The sequence below is a fragment of the Beta vulgaris genome, chromosome 3 (genome assembly GCF_026745355.1).
Source record: "Beta vulgaris subsp. vulgaris cultivar EL10 chromosome 3, EL10.2, whole genome shotgun sequence".
NCBI classification, from domain to species: domain Eukaryota; kingdom Viridiplantae; phylum Streptophyta; class Magnoliopsida; order Caryophyllales; family Amaranthaceae; genus Beta; species Beta vulgaris.
The window spans coordinates 18,209,096-18,235,003 of record NC_079204.1 but is presented as its reverse complement, the minus strand read 5'-3'; the positions used below and the strand labels follow the sequence as shown (position 1 = coordinate 18,235,003).

The 25,908-nt window shown below is 34.2% G+C and overlaps 1 protein-coding gene across 1 annotated transcript in view; it reads left to right on the top strand.

Moving 5' to 3' along the window:
- Positions 1-2,174: 2,174 nt before the first annotated feature.
- The window catches only part of LOC104889067 (probable thiol methyltransferase 2), a 36,183-nt gene continuing 12,449 nt past the window's right edge, over positions 2,175-25,908 (top strand). The window contains 4 exon segments of the mRNA XM_048641224.2: positions 2,175-2,469; positions 3,731-3,864; positions 9,890-9,976; positions 23,987-24,087. Coding sequence (XP_048497181.2) covers positions 2,343-2,469; positions 3,731-3,864; positions 9,890-9,976; positions 23,987-24,087 — 449 coding nt within the window. The 5' untranslated portion in view covers positions 2,175-2,342.

The following is a 25,908-nucleotide window of genomic DNA, read 5'->3' as shown; positions in this document are numbered from 1 at the left end:
GGACCGGTTTAAACCCTAATTGGATTGGATACAGATTGAAAAATTGAAATCCAAATTTTGTTTGGATCGGATTGGATCAGGCCCTAATCCAAACCGCATACCAAATTTTCACCCCTAGATGGGATAGTGGTCGGCCTCCGACAAACCAATGACAGGGAGGCAAAGATTGGTTGTGGGTAGGGGTGCTTATTGAGCGAGCCGAGCCGAGCCCGAACAGATCTAGGCTCGGCTTGAGCTCGTTTAACTTTTCATGGGCTCGGCTCGGCTCGTGAGCTTGCCGAGTTTTGGGGAGCCGAGCTCGGCTCAAGCCCGGCTCGTGAGCTCATTTAGGCTCAGCTCGTAAACTCTTTTAGGCTCGACTCGTGAGCTCGTTTAGGCTCGGCTAGGGGTGTTAACGAGCCAAACCAAAACCGAATCTAACTAAGCTCGAGCTCGAGTCCAAAAATTGTAACTCCGATCGAGTTCGAATATAACTTCAAGGTTAACCCTAAGCAAGTCTAAGGTCATAGTTCATTAGGCCCGAGCGTTTAGTAGTTCGAAGGCCCAATATCTAACACTTGTTATTGCATAGCCAAACAAGTAGTAGCAGGTCAATGGTAGAGAGTTAGGGAGTGAAAGATTTCTTTTATAAAGCCTCTAACTAAGACCTTCATCCTATTCCACCGATGTGGGGCTGAAGAAAGCCAAATTTCTTTCTCACTTGCTTCCATCTTGCAACATTGCTCCCCATTGTCCATGCGTGAATTCTCTTCATTAATTATTCTCACTTTTTCTTTCTCTCCCCTCTTTCTATTTCAAGTGTGAGAATGATCAAACAATAATCACACCTTAATGAAAATACCCTTTTTAATTGATTTTACCTTTTCTTTTTACCTTTCTTCTATTATATACCTTAGTCAATATCTTAAAAGAAATACTTAACATAATTTTTAATATATATAAATAATTTTTTAATATGTAAACAGTTTTTTAATATAAAATATTTTTTCTAGTATAAAATAATAATCGAACTGTTCACGAGCTTTACGAGCCGAGCTTTGCCTAGCTCGGCTCGGCTCGTTTAAGTCTCGAGCCGAACTTCAATGACCCGAGCCTTGACCGAGCTTCAACCGAGCCGATCCCGAGCTGCTCGCAAGCTTGTCAAGCTCATTATCACCCCTAGGTAGGGGTGTGCACAAACCGGTCCGCCAAATATCAAGATTTCGGTCCAAACCCGAAAATTTCGATCCGAACCGGAATTTCTATTATTTTCATAAAAAAAATTTATATGTTAAAATTTATATGTTAAAAGGTAGAAAGTTAGAAACTTAAAAACCTACTATTTATTCTTTTAGGATTAGTGTTACTAAAATTATTAATTTTTAATGTATATAATTTATAAATATATTTAAATATAAATAAAAAAGATATTTTTTTTGGGAAAAAAAATTCGGGTCCAAGAGGTCCAGGACCGGATCGGACCGGAAAAATTCCGGTCCGGTCCAAGAAAACTCCAGAATCCGGTTTACCGGTCTAGCTGGTTCCGGTCCGATCCTGAACCAGTGCACACCCCTAGTTGTGGGTGATGGTGCAACAATAGACCTTGGAAGGGGAAGAGAGAGAGTGTGTTGCGTGAGGATAGAGGCCAGGGAAGGAGGCAGAGGGTCGGTGTTGCAGTGACTAACATGAGGGTGACGGGGCTCCGATGAGTAGGCGACAATGAGTTAGAGAGTGGCGGTTTCAGGTGAGTGGTGGCAGGGCATGAGAGGAGGTTTCGAGGGCGGGGGAGCGGTGAGAGTGCAGCGATGAGGGTGGCAGTGATGGTAAGGATGATGACTTAGGAGGTTTACTTGTTGTAGCGGGTTAGGTGACCGGATATGACCATTTTCGTAAAGCATCCCCCAAAATTAGAATTGCTATGTAATAATCGAAAGTTGTGAAAGGGGGTTATAGTTGGGACCGTCCTTGTCAACTTTTCGTAAATTTTACCATTTTAGTACATATGGTTTAAGCAAAATGACCAAATGCCCTTTTCATGGTCCCAATTGGACTCCCTTGGTTTTATGTTAGAGCTCCACAATACTTTTAATTCGTGGGAAATCAATGATCTGGGACCATAGATTCTCCTAATCAATATTAGTTGTAGTATTATATCTGGTGGTGGTGTGATATCAGCTTTATTTTGTGGCTATTCCATTCTAAAATTCTCTATTTTATCACTACCTAATCTTACAACGTTCCACAACTAGCACAAAATAAATACAAATGAAAACATGAAACCTCGTATACATGGTATTAATACCGTAATAGGACCGCGCTTAATCCCAAAGTCTTCCATAATAATCACCTCTGAAAAATAAATAATGTCTTCCATAATCACAGAAAAAACTCACAAGATGGAGAACGTTAACAAGGAAAGCAATGAGATTCTTCCTTTTATGAAGCCACATTGGGACTCATTCAGGCAACTGCTTCAGTCTCAACCCACAGGTACCTTCTACTCTCGATTTTATTCATAATTCGCTTCGTTTACATTATAATAATAATTCATACTGCATTCCCTTCAAAAAATAAAATAAAATAAAATAAATTCATACTGCATCAAACTAATTACTTCATTTCCCTGTTCGGTTTGATTGTATTTGATACTAATATTATAAACTGAGAAGGAAAAATATATTACTTGTGTTCTAAAATCATACTTTCGATATGTATTGTTACTTACTTGGCTGACACTATTCACAATAATAGATAATCTTTTAAATTTTTCTCAATATATAAATGAAAAGTGTTACTCATCTAAAATCTTGTTTAATTGATCCCAATAAATATTTCATTAATATTTAATCGACACTAAGAATTGGGTATAATAAAAAAGTGTAGAGGGAGTATTAGTTTCATCTTAATCATTTTATCTAATTGTTTGAAATCAATTCGTTGAATACTTCATGTTAAGATTTTTATAATTTTTAATGGATATCAATTCATTTTAACAAATTAAATAAAATAACTAATTTGAGATCGATAAATATAAACTTCCTCAATTTTCTTAAAATTGTATTTGCTTTTGCAATATTTACATACTTCACTTTAAACTTTTTTTCGTTATGTACAAAATTAAATACCCATTGTTTTGGTCAAAATTTCATCTTTTAGAAAGTCCAAAATAGTTGTTAGGTTTCCATTAATAAACAACAAAAACATAAAATGTGTCACTAAACTCAATTTTTATTGGTCAAAAGCAATATAGATAGTAGAAGCATAACAATATATGATGTTCCTTTATTTTTGCATATTTTCGGAGTATGACAATTAAAATGGGATAGAGAGTAGAGTATTATGTCAAATGTTATTAGGTTTGTCTCAATGTAAATTTACAAAAAAATAATTTCAAATATATTTATTAAAAATATAAAAATAATATATTAATAATCAAATTTGTAAATTGATAAGCATGTAAGTCAAACAAAAATGTCATGATATATGAGCCTTTTGAAAATAATGTTTACATATCAGTTCAAGATATCTATAGGCGTGTATAATAATTTTTTTTAGAAATAGTGTAGTATAGGGTTTGATCCCGACACCTCAAGTACATATATTAAAGTCTTAACCATTAGATTAAATTGTATTTAGTGTTATTATCATAAAGTATTATATTAATAAATGAATTTTTTTCTTACCCAAAGCATATCCCGTGCTACTTAATAACTAGTTGGATTATTAATAGTTGTATTCAATCAATAATCAGGTGGTTGGCAAAAATGTTGGGAAGAAGAAATGACTCCATGGGATTTGGGATTTACTACTCCTATAATCCAACATCTTGTCCAAACTGATGCCTTTCCTAACGGTAATAGGGTTTTGGTACCCGGATGTGGCAGTGTGAGTTTTCCCTGCTAGATTTATTTATGTATACTTTTTCTTCAATTATCTTGCTTAATTATAACGTTGACAAGGTTAGAGCTCAACTCTGCTGCGTAAGCTCTAAAAGTGTGTTTTCTTCCCATATTGGAAATTTTGTGAAAAAGTATCTTATCTGTTTTGTTTTTTCTAAAACCATCTTATATAATATTTCTTGCAGTAAACAACTTATATGACACATTTTAGTAAAATGCATACCTTGTAACCGGAGTCCGGCCAAAAAAATACAATTCCAGAGAGTACCCTTCCCTTTTTTCCTCACACCTTATTAACAAAATGAAAGTGAGCAAAACTTTATTTGAAAATAAACTGGTGAAGCCAAAAGGTGTATGTGTAAAATGCCAAAAAAAAAAAAAAAGTAGGGAGTATATTCAGTGGTGGATCTTGACCAACTATGTTACAGGAGCCGAGTAGAAAAAATGAAAGTTTAAATTATAAAGATGATAGAACACTAATAGAAGCACATCAAAATTTAAATATACTACTATCAGTTGCTATAAAGAAGTTGCAGACAATGTAATTGTTTTCATTCCCAACACTTTAATTTTTAAGTAGTTTTGTTTATTTATATATTCGACCATTATCAAATCTTCCAGAAATTGAAAGCATATAAGAAATTGAAGCGATATTTTATTAGTATCATTAGTAACTAAATCAATTATCAAACTGATTTCTGGAGTCACGGCAAAAAAATAGAAGGTACAACTATTTTCTATGGTCGTTAAGAATGATTTGAGAGAAAAAAGTATTGATTATAGTTGGAAAGAAAAAACAAGAATATACTAACAATAAATGGAAAAGATTTTTCAAAATTAGGAAAATGATAAGCGAAGATATAGGGAAAAAAAGGAAAGAAAAAGGAGAAAAAAGGAGAAAAGAGCAAAGGGAAAAAAAGAAAAATACATAAAGAGGAAAGAGAAAATGCCTTGTAGTACCACTGTGCCAACTTCGGTTGGATAAGATAAATTGCAGCTCACATTTATTGTATAAAACTAAGAGGGGCTAGGCCCCTGCTCGCCCCTCTTATAATCCGCCATTGAGTATATTGCTGTAAAAAATATAGGATGACGTTTACCAAAACAAATTTGGAGATGGAATTTGGACTTTAAGAATGGATTCAAAATAAACAGATGAGCAGTTTTATTACAAAAAAATGATGATACGATGATGCTTATCTATTACTATTATATAAGCTACGGGGGAACTATGATGTTCCCCTATGAAAAAACGTATATACCCCTAATTTAAAACATAAAAGAAAAACTATACAAAATTTCCTATTCGATTCCTAATTTATAACTATGTATAATAAGGAAACTAACATAACAAAGATATTTTAAAAAAGGAAACTTGTAAAATGAGAAAACTAACATACAAAAGTTTAAGATTGCCATTAAAAGATTATTTACAATGAGAAAACTAACATAACAAAGATATTTTCATAAATTTGTAAAGCCAACAGTACAAACTTATAATTTACCTAAATATTCAATAACAATCGCAGAAAACATAAATTCAAAATTCATAAAATTACTGAGAAAATAAGTAACTTATTTTTCTATTTTATAATTGTCATAGTTACGATGTTGTTCAATCAAAACAACTTAACTTGATGAGAGAAAGTAAGCATAAACCAACTTCTCTTATCTCCGTTTTCAATCCTATGTTTTGTAAATATAAATTATTGTAAGTACAAAGTAAATGTTTATTTTCTTACATTAACATTAATATCTTTTATGATTCAAAATATCTCTATTATATTAGTCAAGGGAGGAGTTACGGTGTCATAAGACTTTTATACCCCTAATTTAAAACATAAAAACAACTATTTAAAATTTCTCATTCATTTTATGATTTATAATTATGCATAATAAGGAAACTTGTGAAAAGACAAAATTAACATAAAAAAGTTTAGGATTGCCATTAAAATATTACTTACAATGAGTAAATTAACATAATAAAGATATTTTCTAAAATTCGTAAAGCCAAAATATAAAATTTTTTTAACCTAAATATTCAATAACAATCGCGTAGAACATAATTAGAAATTTGTAAAATTATCGAGAAAAAAAGAGTATCTTATTTTTTGATTTCCTAATTGTCGCAGTCTGGATGTTGTTCAATCGAAAAAGTTTAACTTGATGAGACAAAGTAAGCAAAAATCAATTTCTCTGATCTCCATTTTCAATCCTATGTTTTGTAAAAATAAATTGTAAGTACAAATTAAATGTGTAATTTTTGAATTAATATTAATATCTTTTATGATTCAAAATATCTCTATTATATAACCTAATGGTAGAGCTATGATGTTCACCTCTGAAAAGACTTATATACCCCAAATTTAAAATATTAAAAAAACTATTCAAAATTTCTCATTCATTTCCTAATTTATAATTATGCATAATAAGAAAAATTGTAAAAAGAGAAAACTAACATAAAAAATTACAAAAATTATTAAAAGAGACGGTCTAATTTTAATATAAAAGTAGACCTAGTCACTAAATGGATTAAACTAGTCACCGAAAGAAAATAACCTAGTCACTATTGGGATAATTCTCTTTTTAATATTGGGCCTACCATTACCTAATTTTAATTTAAAAGTAGGCGGTCTCTTACAAGACAAACTCAAAAATATTTAAGATTGTCATTAAAAGATTACTTACAATGAGAAAACTAACATAACAAAGATATTTTCCAAAATTTGTAAAGCCAAAAATACAAACCTAAAATTCAGTTTCAATCGCAGAAAACATAAATAAAAAAATCATAAAATTACCGAGAAAAAAAGAGTAACTTATTTTTTGATTTCATAATTGTCATATTCAAGATGTTGTTCAATCGAAATAGTTAAACTTGATGAGAGAAAGTAAGCATAAATCAACTTCTCTTATCTCCGTTTTCAATGCTATGTTTTGTAAAGATAAATTGCAAGTACGAAGTAAATGTTTATTTTTTTATTAATATTTTATGATTCCAAATATTAGTATTAATACTAATATATTATTGCACGTATCTAATAAGGAGTTTTTAGTGTGTCGTTAAGACACCGAAAATCATTTTCTAAACAATATTTCTAAATCCTAACAAGCAATTACTAAGAAAATAGTAAGGGCAAGTCAAGGGTCGATCCACAGGGAAAATGAGATTAATTAAAGTCTATCAAGTCCAGACTACCTAATTGAATGGTATTTGGGGTTTGAAAAGGATCGGTAACAATTATGACTAGCTAAAAACTAGAACTAGCAAACAACAAGAGTTTAAATATCAAATAGGAAGACACTAGAGTTAAGCTTACTAGTATGAATAAGAACGGACAATGATTGTTGATGCGATTGTGAAGGAATTTTAGTTTCCCTCTAAAATACTCGAGTTCTCTCTCGAATAGTCCTCAAGAATAAGCACTTAATCAATCAACTAAATCCTCTCACGAATGGTCTTTAGTTAATTGATTAAGAGATTCAACAAATTCGGAAAACCCCTAATAAAGAATCCCCTTAATTTCTACCCAATATCTTGGCATAGAAATTAAGTTGATTCTTGGTGATGATAAAAGAGTTCAAAATTCGATTTAAGAATATTTGAATTCAAAATACCAAAGTATAAATTATCAATATCTATCCTAAGTTTCAAAACACCAAGATCAATGCATAACTTTCTTTAGAACATCACATATCTCATTAACAAAACATTTAAACCCATGATTGATACTTTCACCCTAACCCTAGATATGAAACTACTCACTAATCATGGATTCTAACAATTAAACATAAAATCTAGACTAATCTAAGGTTAAACATGATTAAAAGTAATTAAACTAATAGAAATCACAATTATAAGAATATGAGAATGAAGATCTAAAAGTAACTAAAAGCAAGAACAAACACGAAGAGAATGAAATAAAAACTGAAACTTCAAATTAAATTCAATGGAAAGTACATTCAATGTTAACTGAATTACAAAATATGATTAATGATCTCAAATCTCAATAAACTCTAGTGTTTTCTCTCTAGTATAAACCCTAATAATGTACTCTCTAAAAACTAGAATAAAGCATAATAAGTCCAAACTAAAAAAACAAAACTATCGTTTTTAATGAAGGCTCGATTTTTTTCTTTCCGAAAAGGAAGGGTGCGGGCGCACCAAGCAGAGGTGCAGGCGCACCAAAATCAGGTGCGGGCACACCTCACCCTTATGCCTCAAACTTGGACAGTTCAACTTAAAACGAGCATAACTTCTTCGTTTTATATCCAAATGAAGCTTATGACCAGTATTTGGAAAGATATTGAAAGAGCTTTCACTCCAACTGGAATTACCTTCATCGATTTGTGGTTTGAAATTATGTCCATTTGAAGTTCTCTGTTCAAGATTCATTGTGCAATGTGCTCCTTTGTGCGAGCGACATGGGAATGGTGCAAGCGCACATTTCTCAAGTGTGCTTTGTTTTATTGCTATTTTCCAACTTTACAAATCGTAGCCATCTTAGTAGTTTCCCTATATCAAGAACATGGCAAAACAAGGTGAAAGCAAATGTACTAGAATTCGGTCAAAAATGACTAAAAATCTAGCAAAATGTCACTATGATCAAGTGAATGAAATAGAAGGGGAAATGGAGAAGAAAGAGGGAAGAAAGGGGATAAAGAGGATCAAAATGATCTAAAAAGAGTCCATAAAGTACGTTTGAAATGCACTTATCAGTATTGCATGTACACGAGACTAGTTATTATATATGAAAAGGCATTTAATTTTAATAAAGTATATGTTGTCACATAGTATAATTATGTACTACAAAATTATGTATAGTAAGATTCGAACATTCCAAAAATAAGTTATAGAATAAGAATCAAGGTTGGCTTAATTGGTTGGAGGGATTCCTTCCAACCCTGTGACAAGGATTCAATTTTTACTCCTTACAAAGTGGGATCTCCAATTTTTCCCCACTTGTGGTATTAATCTTAGAGGTGATCATGGGCCGGCCGGGCCGCGGCCAAAAAAATTTGCCCGTTGGTCGGGTCGGGCCGGGCCGTGCCTAAATTGCGGGCTGAATTTTTGTGTCCAAAGCCCACTATTTCGGGCCTAAATTAGCGGGCTTTTGCGGGCCAAAAAATCGTTTTTGGCTTGCCCAAAGCCCGCCAAAAGCAAAAAAAATACGGTCGGATCGGGCTCGGCCCGGCCCGCGGGCCGAAAAATTCAGCCCCAAACCCGGCCCAAAAACGGGCCGGGCCAAAATGATCACCTCTAATTAATCTTACCTTTTTTTTAATATAAAAGAACAAATATATCTTAGCAACTAATAGATATATTGTTTACACACACACACACACACACACACGCACACACGCACACACGCACACACGCAGACACGCACACACGCACACACGCACACACACACACACACACACACTAGTTAAACATTAAAACCATTGTGCAATCTATATATTGAGGATCAATTGATATCAAAATGATAATTTAGTACTTTGAATTCAATTGCTCTCTCTATTTTGACTATTCTTGTCTTTCAAAAAGATTGTAAACATGAAAAATTAATACTCCTATACTAAGGTTCTGTTCTTTTGGACTGGATAATTAATGAAAATTCTGTTCGAAAAAATTTATTTCAGTCCAGGAATAGTAAATTAAGTTTAGTTAGTTTTCTCTCACAGTTTAATTCAATTCAGTTTAGTTCAGGCAAAATAAGTTCAGTTCAGTTCAATGCATACAAATAAAGTCCAATTCAATTTATTCAAACAAATAAAATAACAGAGTCTAAATATATATAAAACATTGTAATGATTTGAGAATTGGATAAAGGCACAAGAGAATTTCATTGAGCAAAGGCGAACAACTATGAGTAAGTGAAAGTAAATGGTGTTCAATAATACCTTTCTTTAACCTTTCATGTATCACTAGATAAAGGTTAGTCTTATTTTACCAATTTGTTCCATAGAATTTTTGGAGGATGAAATAATTAACATTATGGCATATGCAGGGATATGATGTGATAGCAATGGCCTCCTCTGATTGCTACGTTGTTGGATTGGATTTATCTGAAGTTGCCATCTCAAAAGCGAAAAAGGTAACCTATGATTTTTATTTTTTATTTTTTTTGACAACGAGAAATCGTACATTAATTTAAAGAGGAAGTACAGCCTAATGTTAATACAACCAATGCTAAAACAAACAACCGAACCTAAAGGAGTTTCAGGAGCTCGTACAATCCATAGAAAACAAAAACAACAAAATCTCATAAAGAGTCGCATGTGACGAAGGGCATCGCTGGGCAATGCTGGTGATGGGGGAGTCAAAACGGTGATGACTGATGGCAGTGGTAAGAAAAGGGAGTGTCGTTCACGATTCGGACAATGCACAACCGACGATGAGCATTGCATCGCGCCGCATGAGTAATCCCAACAAACCGCTATTGCTTGGGATTCTTGACTCATGATCTTGTGAAGAGTTATGTTCCCTTGTGACTCAGTACTCTCACTCGAGAGTATCTCAGGTTTCTCCAAATGAAAAGGAGAAACTCTTTTAAGTGAGCTTGCTGAAAACCACCAGATGAAACTGGTGTGCCGCCTTCAAATTTGAATTTTTTAAGGCAAGGATGATAAAGATCAATGTCAAGCTAGAAAGAGAGCTAAATAAAGTGCACTCTGATCTCGAATACTTCGCCGGTTTGTGACACCGGAAAACAGAAATCCCAGCCATGAAAAACGTGCATCGCCTCGACTTCGCGCACAATCCGTTTGATTTACCTGTACCCACATCACAGATTCCAAAAAAACCACAAAATCTACTATTATGAAACCCCATGCCTTGTCCAACCAAGTGACTCCTAAACTTGTAAGAAGTACCACACATAAAAGGAAACAGATAAATAAACTGAAAATACAGATAAACATACTTAAAATTAACCCACTTAGGGAAAACTAACAACCAAGGGGAGGGAGAGGGGAAGCCCAAAGACTAAAGGGGAAGGGAAAGAGAGGCCCGACTTAAACCAAGGGGGAAGGGGATAGGAAGCCCGACATGAAAATAGGGGAAGGGAATAGTTATGCCACCAGTAAAACAAAGGAAAATTAACGACTAAGAGGTGCAGGGAGGCCCGACGAGAACAGGGGAAAGGAAATAAGGAGGCCCGACGTAAAATAGGGGGAGGGATAGGGAGGCCCGACACTAAAATAGGAGACAAAGGGACGAGGAAACATTGCAGGTGGGACGGGCGAGACGGACTACTAACACCGGAAAAGAAGGACTACTAACCAGTGACTACTAGAGGGGGAACGACGTGAGATTAACAAAGTAAACAAGGACGACCACCAGAAGACGAAAATAGCAAACCGAAAAGGGAAAGGGAAAAGGGGGAGGGGCTCGACGGCCACCGTGCCAAGGCAGCCATCGAGCCTCTAGGGATTTTAGGTGTCGCTTAGTTTTTGGCTGGGGAGAGAAAGAATTCTGGTTTTGCGAGTAGAGTTTGTTTTGCCAAATATTTGTTGATAACCTATGATTTTAACTACTTTGATTATGTGATGCGGATATAATTTGAGCACCGAGCTTACTTTACTTATTTCATAAAAGCAAGTATCAAAATATTATATCTTAGCGATTTTTTTTTTTGAAAATACTTACGTATATCAAATTTTAATATTTGTCAATTAATGAGAAGACATTACTTAATTTTTTTTTTAGTCGCGAAAGGCAAGACGAATTATTAATCAACCGTGTGGTTGAGCAGATTTCGATTAGCTAAATTAAATGTATAATCGGGAAAATGATCAAAAGACCCAAATTGCTTGTATAATTAAACTTAAACTAGCAACACAATGGGCAAAAACATAGACAAAAAAATCCTACACACACTTCTCTAAGAGCAATGTTATCAGGATCATAATTTTACTTTGGTAGTGGCTGGTAGGATCGAATCGGCGGAATCGAATCGGCAGAATCGAATTATATAATCGTAAGATCCTACAAAATTGGATAATATATTAATAATTATATATGCTAAAATATGGTAAAGACTCGTGATAAAACTTACATACATTAATAATTGGTTTTTTTCATTCGCAAATGGTGATAATAGTTAAATACTCTAAGATTGAAGTAACATGCAATCAAAATTTAATTGGAGAAAGATAATATGTCAAATTACTTCATGATTTTATGGTACGTAGGATCGAAAAATCGTAGAATCTTAGGATCGTAGAATTGTATAAAAATCCTACCATGTCAATTATTGGTAGTTGGGTTAGTATAGGAAGATCTTACAAAATTAAGATTATACTTAGCATTGGGATTGGGATCGGGATCGAGATTGTAAGATGCGAATTGGGATTTTGATAGCGATGTCTAAAAATGAAAGGGGCAAATATCAAAATATAGCCCAAGGCAAAGGATTTGTAATGCTGCCACATTTGCTCCATCCCCTTTCCAAATGAATGACCTAAATTTAAATTTGCGTGGAAAGACTCAAACCCATAACATCTCATTTAGAATACAAAGACACTTACCAAATGATCTAAAAAAATTATCATATTAGTGGGAAAAAAAGTAGTTAAAGACAAGATAACATACACTCCACAATTATTGAATTCGTTATTTGATAAACAAATAGACTCACAGTTACATCCCAGTATCGCAAAACGACAATTTCATATCTTAAACACAAACCAAATAATTTTAATAAATAAATTTATAATGAATCTTTTTTTATTTGAAAGTATGATGACTCCTTTAATCTCTTTCCTGACAACTGGTCTTTTAATTAAATGACCATCAATTATATGTTTAGTTTTCATCATCATGTTTAATAAGATTTTTAACTATAATTGCTAGATCAGTAACAAAAAATGGATACAAACTAAGCTACTGGTGCTTATTAATTTAAAATCTACAAGTTTGTATGAAATTGACTTATCGTCATTTTTTTTGGTTGGAAGGATTTAATTTGGATTTAACTAAAAATATATAAACAAAGATTTAAGTTTAGTGATTGTCTCGTAATATTAAGATTCAACTTAATAAGGTGTATAATGGAGCACAGAGAGAGAGAGAGAGAGTATAATGGAGCGCAGAGAGAGAGAGAAGGCGATCAAAGTGCGAGAAAGAGAAAACCCAACCTTCAACTCCAACCCCAACCTATGGAACCAACAATCTTTGGCCTATAGAATCTGCTTCGTTGATGCCTTGCCTAGGAACATCTCATATATGGAGCTTGAGCACCATTTTAAGTTCTCTGGAGAAATTGAAAAAAAATCTTCATACCCCATAAAATGAGAACCCATCGGAATTTGCAATATGCTTTCGTTTAGTACCAAAACCTAACAGCTTTTCCAAACACAACCCGTTCTTGAAATGGTAGTATGATTGGATCATCACGTATCATAGTGCTGCCAGCAAAAAGAGACCGCACTTTTAACTCCCATCAGATCTCGACTAACAGGCAAACTTATCCCATACCTCCTCAACCTTCTCGAAGAAACACCCCCTTCATCCCTCGTCATAGAATTCCCCTCCCTCCTAGCCACGGGGACCACATATCGTATAAGTAGGTCTCATCACCATTGAAACCTCATACAACTCCCAAACCCTCCCAAAATGATCCCCCTAAAAACCCATTCCACCCTCAAAAAACAACCTCCCTCTCATTAGACAATCCCCCAGGATAATGACCCTACCCTAGATTGCTTTCAATTCGAACCATGTTCTGTTCAAAGAATGAGTGCTATAATGCTTGGTGAAGATACTGAGAAAACTAGGGACGAAATTCACGTGCATGATTTTGAAGGAGAGCAAATCATAGTTGTTGATGAGATCAAGAAAACAGAGGATGAGGATACTCTCCAAAGAAGTGTAGTTGCTCTTCCATCCCCAACTTTATCATCAAAACAGATTCTTGATAGCATGCTTGCCGAAGGTGTAAATTGCCTTACAATTTAACCAATGGGAGGACCTTTGCATATTATAACTTTCTTTTCAATGAATGGAAAATAGGTAATGCTGGAGAGTAAATGGTTGGAAAAATGGTTTGTGGAGATAAGATACATTACATCATCATGTGCTCTATGGAAATAAGCCTGTATCAAAATCTATGGAGTTCCCCTGGGTGGATGGAGCTACGAAAAATTCTATAGAATCGGACGCGTGTTTGGCAGGTTAGATCTGTTAATTACTCCAGTTATGATTTTTCTAGAGTTCTAATTACTACAAATTGTTTGTTCAATAATCTGTAAAATGATCATTGATATCGACGACAAAAATCCAAAAATCTGGATAACGGAGGAACAAAAAATCATCTTCCTTGCAAAAGGGATCGTGAGAGGTGAAATTGACACTACTTGCTTTGACTTCGAGTTAGATGATCTCGTCCGAAAATCACATCCGTCCAAATCCTTCTCTAATTTCCTTGGAACTCACAATAACAATTCCAAACATCACCTTGAGCCACCTGTATTAAATTCTCCCTCGATTGATTGAAAAAAACAAGCCAATCATGAACTCTATAACATTAATGATGATGCCTCTTCCCAAGCACTCATAACTCACTTCTCTCCCAATGGACAACCCTCTCAAATCCCCTCTTCCTAGCCGCCACTTCTCAGTGAAATAGCGCACATGCTCTTTTCCATCCTTTATCTCCTACTTTTGCCTCTAAAAGCCAATATCAGAAAGCGGGCCTTCCCTTATTGGCTCTCAAATCCCACTATCTCCTAAATGCCAACCCAAGTCTAGCCCCCTCAAATAAATATTCCCTCTACTATGATTTCTATCCCAACCTAGAATAGCTTTGGTCCACTTCTAAAGCCTAAGCAAAATTCCTCAATCTCTTCCATTTCTTCCGGGCCCATGCTCCCTCCTGGTTTTGAGAATGACATTCTCCTTCCAATCAAAGAATCCCATGCTTTAAGGCATCTCAAAATGTGAGAAAAGCGCAAATCTAATTCCAAAGCCTCCACCAACAAAAGTCCAAAAAAACCCCTTCCATCACACAATAAAACCCCCCCTCAACCTGTCACTCGAAAAACTGATCTTATAATAGTAGATGAAATTTTAGATATTTCTAAGACTCTTGGCTTCAAGTATGATGGACCTATCTCTCAGCTTCATGATCTCGTTTCATGTAACCTCATTCATCAATATGAGGATTGAGCTTCCTGTGCATAACCCACCTACACTCCCATCATCTCAAACCTTTCCCAATGATAACTATCTCATGGAATTATCGGGGCCTTGGTGCCAAAATAAAATGCAATCAATTGAATAAACTAAGTTTCTCCCACAATCCAAATTTCCTTTTCATTCAAGAGACCAAACTTGAGCAATTAAGCCAAAAAATTATCAAATCATTATGGGTTGATGATGATGTTGTGCGATGCCCCTCCGTCGGCAATTTAGGAGGGATTATCTCCCTCTGGAAGACCTCAACCTTCAAGGTCAAATCTTACCATATTTATAATAACTGGATAGCAACTTGTGGAGTATTTTTACCTTCAAACTTCAGTTGATCTCTCATAAACATCTATGACCCTTGTGATGCTCAAAAGAGGTCCATTGTCTGGAAGGATGTTACTGAATATTGGCATGGCACGAATCTCCCAACAATGATCATGGGTGACTTTAATGAAGGTTTATCATCTTTCGATAGCGGAAGTCGTCTGGGCTCTCAATTCGGCATTTGGTTAATTCCAAAACTCCATACAAGATACTCATTTGACGGAGATCCCACATCCAATGGGTTCTATACTTGGTTCAGAGGCAATTTGAAAAGCAAGTTGGATCATTGCCTTATAAACCCAGAATTTGTGTTCATATCGGATCATTGTCCACTCTTAGTGTCATCAATGGGGATCAACTGGGGTCCTAAACCATTCAGGTTTTTGAATTGCTGGATATCACACCCTAACTGCCTAAGAAATATTCAGAAAGCATGTAGTGTAGCCTCCCATCTCTTTCTCCTCGATAAACTAAAATTCTTGAGAGGAGAGTTAAAGGCGTGGAATGAAACTGAATTTCGCCTTATTAACCAAAACTTAGTGGTCTTGAGAACAAAATTCATGAGTTGGTTGTTATCTCCAACAACCGAACCTTAAGCGAAGCCAAATTGAGTGATCGAAAGGCAACCCAGTTAGATTTGTGGTCATTGCACAAGAGGAAAGCGTCTTATTGGGCCCAAAGCTCTAGGGCTAAATGGCTTAAAGAGGGAGACAAAAATACCAAATTCTTTCATACTCTAGCATCCATGAGAATGAGAAAAAATACAATCTCATCTATTACTGTTAATGGCACTAACGTTATGGATTAAGCAAGAATTCAAAAGGAAGCGGTTTGATATTTTAAGAGCATATTCCATGAAGAAATTAAGCCGCAACCTATTTTTGAGAACTTAGAGTTCAAACGTTTGTTGCCAACGGCAATGCTCACAGCTTATTGAACCTTTTAGTCATGAAGATATTGACCATGCCATTGCCTCTTGTGATAGCAACAAGGCCCCAGGGCCGGATGTATTCAATTTTCTCTTCATCAAGTTAGCATGGGATATGATCAAACATGATATGTATATGATAATTGATTCATTTTGGGCTTCCGCAACTCTTCCTAAAGCCTGTAATATTGCCTTCATCACCTTGATTGCAAAGATTTATCGAAATATGAAAAGCTTTCAAGACTTTACGCCCATTAGTATGGTGGGATGCATATACAAAATCATCAACCAAGTTGCTAGCAAGGCGTTTGCAATTGGTTATGGATTCACTTGTTGGTCCATACCAATCGGCTTTCCTTAAAGGAAGGCACACATTGGACGGTGCACTTGTGGCTGGTGAAATGATTGATTCATGCAAGAGGAATAATATTAAAGAAGTGATTCTAAAGCTTGACTTCCATAAAGCTTTTGACAGCATTTCATCGGATTCTTTAGATTGTACCTTTGACCAAATAAGGTTTCCTTCTTAACGGCGCAAATGGATCAAAGCTTTTGTTATGTCGGCATCGGCCTCTATTCTTGTGAATGGGTCACCAACTCCTCCTTTCAAGCTAAATAGGGGACTTCGACAAGGTGATCCACTATCACCTTTCCTTTTCAATCTTGTGGTAGAGTCATTAAAATTGTTGATTAAGAAGGGGATAGATAACCACCTCTTGGAGGGAATTTCTTTGAAGAAAAATGGGATTATGGTATCTCACCTACAATATGCCAATGACACGATCATTTTTCTCCCTCATCTCGAGTTCCTTCTCAACATAAAAAAGGCGCTTATACTATTCCACCTTGCCTCTAGGCTTAAGGTGACCTTCCATAAGATTGCTCTTATTGGTATTAATGTGGAAGATTCTTTGATTGAGTTAATGGCTAGAGCCTTACTTTGTTGAGTAGGATCACTTCTCATCACTTACTTAGGGCTTCCAATTGGGAGCAATATTTCCTGAATCTCCTCTTGGGATCCTATCATAAGCCGCATGCAAAAGAAACTTGCTACATGGAAGGGGAAAATGCTCTGTTTAGGGGGTAGGATTACCCTCATTCCTTCCTCTCAAGCCTTCCGTTGTACTACATGTCATTGTTCCCGATGCCTATTGGAGTGATGGAAAGCATCATCAAAATTCAACGAAATATCTTATGAAGTGGGTTTGATGGCAAGCGACGTTTTCCCTTGATTGCTTGTCATTGTTTAGACCTCTCAAAGACTTTGGGTGGATTAAGGATTGAAAATTTGTTACATCAAAATGTAGCTTTACTCTTCACATGGCTTTGGAGGTTTTTTCAAGAGCCTAATGCATTATGGTGACAGGTGGTTATTGACAAATATGGGCTTCATACGTCCATAATTTTCTCGGATTTTTCAATCCCTTCCCATTGACAAATAAGCACTGCTAGTTATGTTCTGATGCGCAATAGGTTGAGGTGTAGTTCACTCTCCCTATTATGTTCCATCAAATTTTCTAATGCTCAACCTTTTTGGCCAAAGTAATGAAACTAAATCAAACTATCAAAAAATATATATTAGGATTTGACTTTTCTTAGTAATGAAACATGGATAATTGGTTCAAGTTACTCTATTATACTACTACAACTATCACAAAAATGTGATGTTTTAATATTATTTTATAATATTATAAAAGCTAATCTCGCAGGTCAGTAAATAAAATGATCGAAACCTCCAAGCCTCCGAGGTAGTGCCCTAGGTCAACAACTAAATGAAAATATATAATAATACCCTGAGACATCAATTATTAGGCTCAAAAACTAGTTTAATTTACAATATTTAAGATTGTATTGAACCTCTAAGTTTCAATTACAGCTTTATTGTTGCCATTCATAACTCTTTCACGCCCAAAAAGAAGAAACGAAGTCTAACTAATAATTAACATATATAATAATGTTCATATCCTTGTTACAATTCAAATGTAAAGGAAATAGTTGGAGAATACAGAAATAGTAATGTTATCATTAGAAACAGTTTAATTTACATTGTTGATTCAGGATTTGAGTGAACGATTGATACTATTTTGCATAAATAGTAATGTTATCTTTAGAAAACATAGGTGTATCTTTAGTTTGAGTCACAACTGCTCTCTTACCTTTATCAGTTTTTTTGTTGTAATGAGCCGGATACCCCACTATCTTGCAGCACCTTTGCTTACTATGACCACTCATGTGACAATGATCACACTAATAGTTGTTCCATCTCTTAAAATCATTACCACTAGAAAACCTATCAGAGTAGGTGTTTTACCATGCTTGTTGTCTGCATAATTGTTGTTACTGTATTTAGGCTTCTTAGAATAATTTGAAAACCTTCTTTTATTAGCTGCAAATGCCATGGTTTCTTTTGTAGTGTGAGTTAAAGATAGTTGTTTGTATTGTTCCTCTTGCATAAACAAACGATATGCATGAGAAATTTGAGGTAGTGGAGACATCATCAAAATAATACCCCTTACAACTTCATAGCCTTCCTTTAACTTCATAAGAAACTCAATCAGGCGCATGTCTTGCTGAGATTTTAGTAGTTTCCTTGTGATGCTACTGACGGAATTCTTACACTCACAAATAGGAAGAGGTTCTACTGAATCTAGCCGGTCCCATAGCATCTTCCTCTTAGTATAATAAGCAGATATGCTATATTCACCTTGTTTTATATCAGTTAAAGATTGTTTTAGTGAAAACAATTGCATACCAGAAGATTGGCCAAATCTTTTTTCTAGATTTGTCCAAATCTCATGAGCAGTTGGAACATACATAACACTCCTAGCAATGTGCTGATCTAAAACTCTTAGCAGCAACCATGAAATGAGCATGCTATTACATCTTTTACATGCTTTCTAAACTGTTCATTAGAATATGGTTCAAGAGTACTACCATCAACAAAATCTAGTTTGTTCTTAGCAGATAAACTTATGAACATAGAGCATTTCCAGTCACCATAACAACTTTCTACAAATTGTAGTGAGATCAATTTCATACCAGGATTGTCTGAATGATGTATGTAATATGAAGATGAAGGATTTTGAGAAGGATCAACAACATGATGATTTCCAGAATTTGAATTTGAATTTTCAAGAGTCTCAAACATCTTCAATGTTGAGGTATGTGAAGATATGAGAGAAATCAAAGAGAATCACAGAAGAAACAAAGATAAATATGAGAGAAATAAAAGAGTATCACAGAGATTTGCAAGGAATTAACCTCAGAAAAATCAACAACAATTTTGATTGAACTAACAATCAGATTTCAGAATTAGAAAAATTAAATCAAACAATTAACATTCAAGTTTGATATTCATGAATTATGTCAAAAGAAATTGTAGCGGGAAGTTATGATTTAACAGAAGATGTAAAACGATTGAACCTAAGAAATTGATTGAATCTGAGAAATCAATAGATCGAAGAACTTTGATTCCAGAATCGCAAACTCGCGCTTTAATATCATGTTACAATTCAAATGTAAAGGAAGCTTGAAAGACAAGACACCATTATTTATCCATCACTGCTCACTTTCTTGGGCTCAGGAGCTAGAAGTAATTCATTTATTCTTGAGGGAGAAAGATACAATCTATTGTATGAAAACTAAGAATGAAAAACTAACCAGAACAATGTATTAAAATTCTATTTGATTTTTGATTATCCTTGTTCTATTAGCTAAATCTTTCATTTTTTGTTCTGTCATTGAAGAATTTGTCCGATTTAGGAATCGGGTTTGAATGGATGATTCAATAGCCATATGCCTATTGATTATCGAATCTTTTTCTTTTTTTCTTTCACTAAATTCTTCTCTCAATCCAAATACTAGAATTGGATTTACGGTTGACATTTTTTTAAAAACCTAGAAGGATTTCAATAATCCCATTTTTTCTTTCATTTTCTAAGTTTCGAAAAAATAGAATTTTTTTGGCGAGTTCTTTAAAAATAGGTTGAAAAAAAGAAGGGACTTTTCGGGGAGGACCAAAATGAGCTGGCAAACTATTCTGTTATGCTGTTGAGTTGAGCTAACCAACTTATAACTTCCTCAAAAATTAGTTATTGATCTTCAATAGTTGCAGAATTAATATCCTTAACACCTCCCTCAAACTAGGAAATGTGTTAACCATGCTAAGTTTGGAAAGTTAGTGATTGAACTGTGTAGAGGGTAGCACCTTTGTGAAGACATCTGTTGTCTGTGATGATGTAGGCAAATATGTGATTTATAGAAGCCCTTCTAGAATCTTATCTCGTGTGAATTGTACAAGATTCTTCGCCATGTGAATAGAGCTTTGGTTATCACATTGTAGAGTAACGTGCTTCAATTTAGACACACCAAGTTCTTATAACAATCGAACTAGCTAGGCCAGTTACTTCTGCAGCAGCAGCAGACATTGCTCTGTATTCTGCTTCAGAGGAGCTCTTAGAAACAATGCTTTATTTCTTGGATTTCCAGCTAACTGGGGACTTTCCTAGGAGTAATACATATCCTGAAATAGATCTCCTAGTATCTACACATACTCCCCAATCTAAGACAGAGTAGGCGTGTAGAGTAAGTTGATGAAGCATGGAGAAGTATACCTTGTCCTATAGTGGGTGCAACATATTTTAGCACATGAAACAAGGCTTGATAATGAGGTTCCTTAAGTGTCTGTAAGAATTGGCTTAAATGTTATACTGTATATGAAAAGTCAGGTCTTGTATGGGATAAGCAGTTCAACTTCCCCGCCAAGCACCTATAGTGACTAGGATTAGCATATAAGACCCCTTCTGTTGCTGACAGCTTTAGAATCAAAGGAAGAGGTATAGCTACACTTCTAGTTACTGATATTCCAGTAACAAGCAGTAATTCTTTAGTAAATTTCTTTTGTGTAAGGAAAATCCTAGATGGCAAGTATCCTACTTCGGATCCCTAAAAAATAACCGAGCTTCCCAAGATCCTTGTTATTAAACACATAATCAAAATGAGTTTTAATATCATGTATTTCTTGCAAATCATCACATTTGATGATTATATTATCTACATACACAACAAGAATAATAATGTTACAGGAAGTGTGTTTGAGAAACAAAGAATAATCATTGCTTCATTGAACAAAACCCTTGAGTAATAGCTCCCCCACAAGCTTGGCAAACCATTGCCTATCAGCTTGTTTTAATCCATAAAGGGATTTGATGATCTCGCAAATGTTGTTATGGGGATTAGGAAGCCCTTGAGGAACAGTCATACACACTTCCTCCTTTAAATCACCATGGACGAAGACATTGTTAACATCAAGCTGAAAACGATCCCAACCTTTACAAGCAGCCAAAGTAATAAGCAAACATCTGATTATAGTCATTTTAATGACAGGAGAGAAAGTGTCTTCATGTCAATCCCCAACTTTTGGTGGTATCCATTAGCCACAAGCCTAGCCTTAAATCTTTCTACAAACCATCAGTTTTAAGCTTGATCTTGTAGAACTCGTTTTAAACCAATAGGCTTTTTAGAAGGAGGTAAGCCAACAAGGAGTCAAGTATGATTTTTCTGTAAAAGCTAAAAGTTCATTATCCATGGCTTGAACTCATCTTGGGTCTGTAACAGCTTATTTATAAGTGACAGGTTCAATAAGAGAACCTGTAAGAGAAATAGAAGCTATATGAGCTGCAAGGAGTTTAGAGAAGGCAATAAGAATTAGAGTGAGAATAAGTAGAACTACAAATGTAGTCTGAAAGGTCAGAGGAGATAAAGAGTGTGAAGAAGAATCAATGAGGAGTTGGTGATGTGGGTGAAGAAGTAGGTTGGTTATTGTCAAACTGAAAGTCATCAGGACAGTCAGTTAAGAGAGAGGTGTATGATTAGTGGCTATGGGTAGGAAGAATGGAGTAGGTGGTTGAGATGGAGAAGAAAGGTAATGGTAGGGGAAGTGTTGTTCATGGAAAACAATACCCCTGGATATTGTGATCTATAAATTATCAACATTAAGCACTTTGTAAGCCATTTGTCCTGATGGATAACCAAGAAAAACATGAGGCAAGGCTTTAGGTTCAAACATAGTTCTCTATTGTTTAGGTGTAGATAAATAACATAGGAAGCCAAATGTCCTAAGATGTTCAAGAGATGTTGGAGAACAAAATAACTTTTCATAGGGACTCATATGGTTCAAGACATATAGTGGCATCCTATTAATGAGATGCACGTACAACACATAAAAAGCACTCACCCCAGAATTGAGCTGGCAACTTGGCCTGAAAGAACAGTGCTCTAGACACTTCCAAGAGGTGTCTATGTTTGCATTCCACCATTCCATTTTGTTAGGGTGTGTTGGTGATATTTCAATGGTTTCCTTGTGATGCTAAATGCATAATTCTTACACTCAGAAATAGGAAGAGGTTCTACTAAACCTAGCTGATCCCATAGCATCTTCATCTTAGTATAATACGCAAATATGCTATCTTTACCTTATTTTATATCGTTCAAAGATTGTTTTAGTGAAAATAATTATGTACCGGAAGATTGGCCAAATCTTTCTTCTAGATTTGTCCAAATTTCATGAGTAGTTGGAACATACAGAACAATCCTAGCAATGTGCTGATCTGAAACTCTTAGCAACCATGGATTGAGCATGCTATACATCTTTGCCATGCTTTGTAAACTGATTTAGTAGAATATGGTTCAAGAGTACTACCATCAGCAAAATCAAGTTTGTTCTTAGCAGACAAACTTATCAACATAGAGCGTTTCCATTCACCATAGCAACTTCCATCAAATTATAATGAGATCAATCTCATACCAGGATTGTCTAAAGGATGTATGTAATATGGAGATGAATGATTTTGAGAAGGATCAACAACATGATGATTTCCATAATTTGAATTAGAATTTTCAAGAGTCTCAGATATTTTCAATGTTGAGATATGTGAAGATATGAGAGAAATCAAACAGAATCACAAAAGAAACAAAGATGAATATGAGAGAAATCAAAGAGAATCACATAAGAATTGCGAGGAATTAACCTTAGAAAAAATCAACAACTTTGATTGAACTAACTATCAAATTTCAGAATTCGAATAATTGAATCAAACAATCAACATTCAAGTTTGATATTCATGAATTATGTCAAAAGAAATCGTAGCAGAAAGTTATAATTTAACAAAAGATGAAAAACGATTGAACGTGAGAAATGGATTGAATCTGAGAAATCGTTGATCGAAGAACTTTGATTCCAGAATTGTAAACTTGCGCTCTGATACCATGTTACAATTTAAATGTAAAAGAAGCTCGAAAGATAAGACATCATTGTTTATCCATCACTGCTCACTTTTTTGAGCTCAGGAGCCAAAACTAATTCATTTATTCTTGGCAGAGAAAGATACAATCTTATTGTATGAAAACTGAGAATGAAAAACTAACTAGAACAAGGTATTAAAATGCTATTTATACATCATAGTTTTCTAGAAGAAATGATCTGGCAAACTATTTTGTTATGTTGTTGAGCTGAGCTAACCAACTTATAACTAACTCAGAAGTTAGTTACTGATCTTCAATAGTTGGAGAATCAATATCCTTAATAGTAAAGCAGTTTAATTTCTAAGGTTGTTTAAAGTTTCAGTCTAACAAGCTCATTTTCCATTACGCATGAGTCATTATCAGCTCGCAGCTTCATCAACAAATGTCAACAGTATGACTTTTATACTCGATGACTTTTTCACTTGGAAGCCAGATGCACTATTCGATATCATTTTTGACTACACGTAAGCAGTTTCAAAATTAAGTTTTGATATATTTGATCCTCCTTTCCTTTTATTAATAATACTACTCCTTTCATTCTTTTTTAATAATTAAACTTTATCTTTTTACGCTTGCCAATGTAAATGGTTGAACATTATTATCTCTAAATTTGTATTTGTATTTTCACACTTGTCGAGGCACAATTTTGACCTTAAAAATTTACTTATGTATTTATCAAAATTGCTAATAAGATATTAAAAACCTCCACATTAAGACAAATCAAATAATATCTCATATAACTATGTTTATATATTTATCTTTAGGACTATTGTTGATATTTATGAACACAATTATATGTAATATCTGTTATGACCATAGTTATATGGTAAATTAGATACATATAACTATATAAAGGTAACATCAACAATCATATACAATCAAAACCGGGAAATCGGACCTATCCTCGATCCATAGAAACCACGATTTTGGGTTTTTCGCCGGCCCGTTCAGACTGGTGGATCGAATTTCTGTATTTTTTTAATAAAATAAGTTTAGAGGTTAAGAAAGTTTAAAGTTTAGAAAGCTAAGAATCTACACTTTATTACCTTTAGGATTATTGTTGTTAAGAGTATCAAATTTTAAGGTATCTAATTTACCTTTAGGATTATTGTTGTTAAGATTTTTAAAATACAGATTCTGGAGTGGACCGAAAAAGTTCTTGTCCCGACCACGCCAAAAATGAAAGTGTTCAAATTAAACAAATTTGGGACAAAAATAAAATGAACGTGTTCAGACTATTATGGGACGGAGAGAGTAATACATAATTACATATATTAATAATCATTTTTGTGCATTGGCAACTTGTAAGTCACAAAAGGAGCAAAAGGAGTGTAATCATTAATACATGATAACATTAAAAAGTAGAATGAAATAATTATATTTAATATAATGTTTAATAATATGTTCGCTAGTACCATTATTATCTACTTAAATTAGTATTCTTTTTTCAAGTTAATTATTAAGTTAAGAAAATTATCATTATAATAAATTAGTACTTTTAATAAGTTAAGATAATTATGTGTAAAGTACGGATTAATCACCACATATCTGCAAGTTTCTAAAAAATTCCGTAGATCCTCGATGTTCTGAAAATTTACCATACATCCATGAGTTTTGTGCAAAACTTAATTCATCATGTACTTCTATATTAAAACTTAACAAAAATTATACCCTTATTTTTATGTTAAAATTTATACCATTATTAGAACTAGATTCTTAATTTGAAATATAGTCATTCACTATTTGTTGCATTTATCTACAAATAATGCAACACCTCTGACAAAATTTTACAACTTCTCAGTTTTAGCTTTGATCATGAGTTTTCTCCTTAACACAACTTCCTCACTCAATGAATATGTATATAAAAGAGTGACAACCTAAATATATCTTGCCTATGTACGTGGGAGAAATTTTGCAATCGAGTTCTCTTAAACAACACAAAATCCATTATTTCAGATTTTCCTATACACTAGCTAAAATTATCATATGTATCGCGACTATAATAAAGCCTTTGATTTGTTGTATTCAATGATGTCTTAGAGGTTCTTATCTTGCGAATCTTATTTCATGGTGCACAATTAATTTGAGACTCTTACATAGATGCATATTCATAAAGGTGAAGGTTCTTTTTAATATGCTCATGACTAGAAGAAGATAAACAAAAACAAGTGGGCTAAGAAATTCTAAAATCTATTTGCGGTTGTATATGTACAAAGATGCAACTCAGTAGCTTTCAAATGAAATCTAAGTTTTACAATGACATTTAATATTATAAAAACAACGAT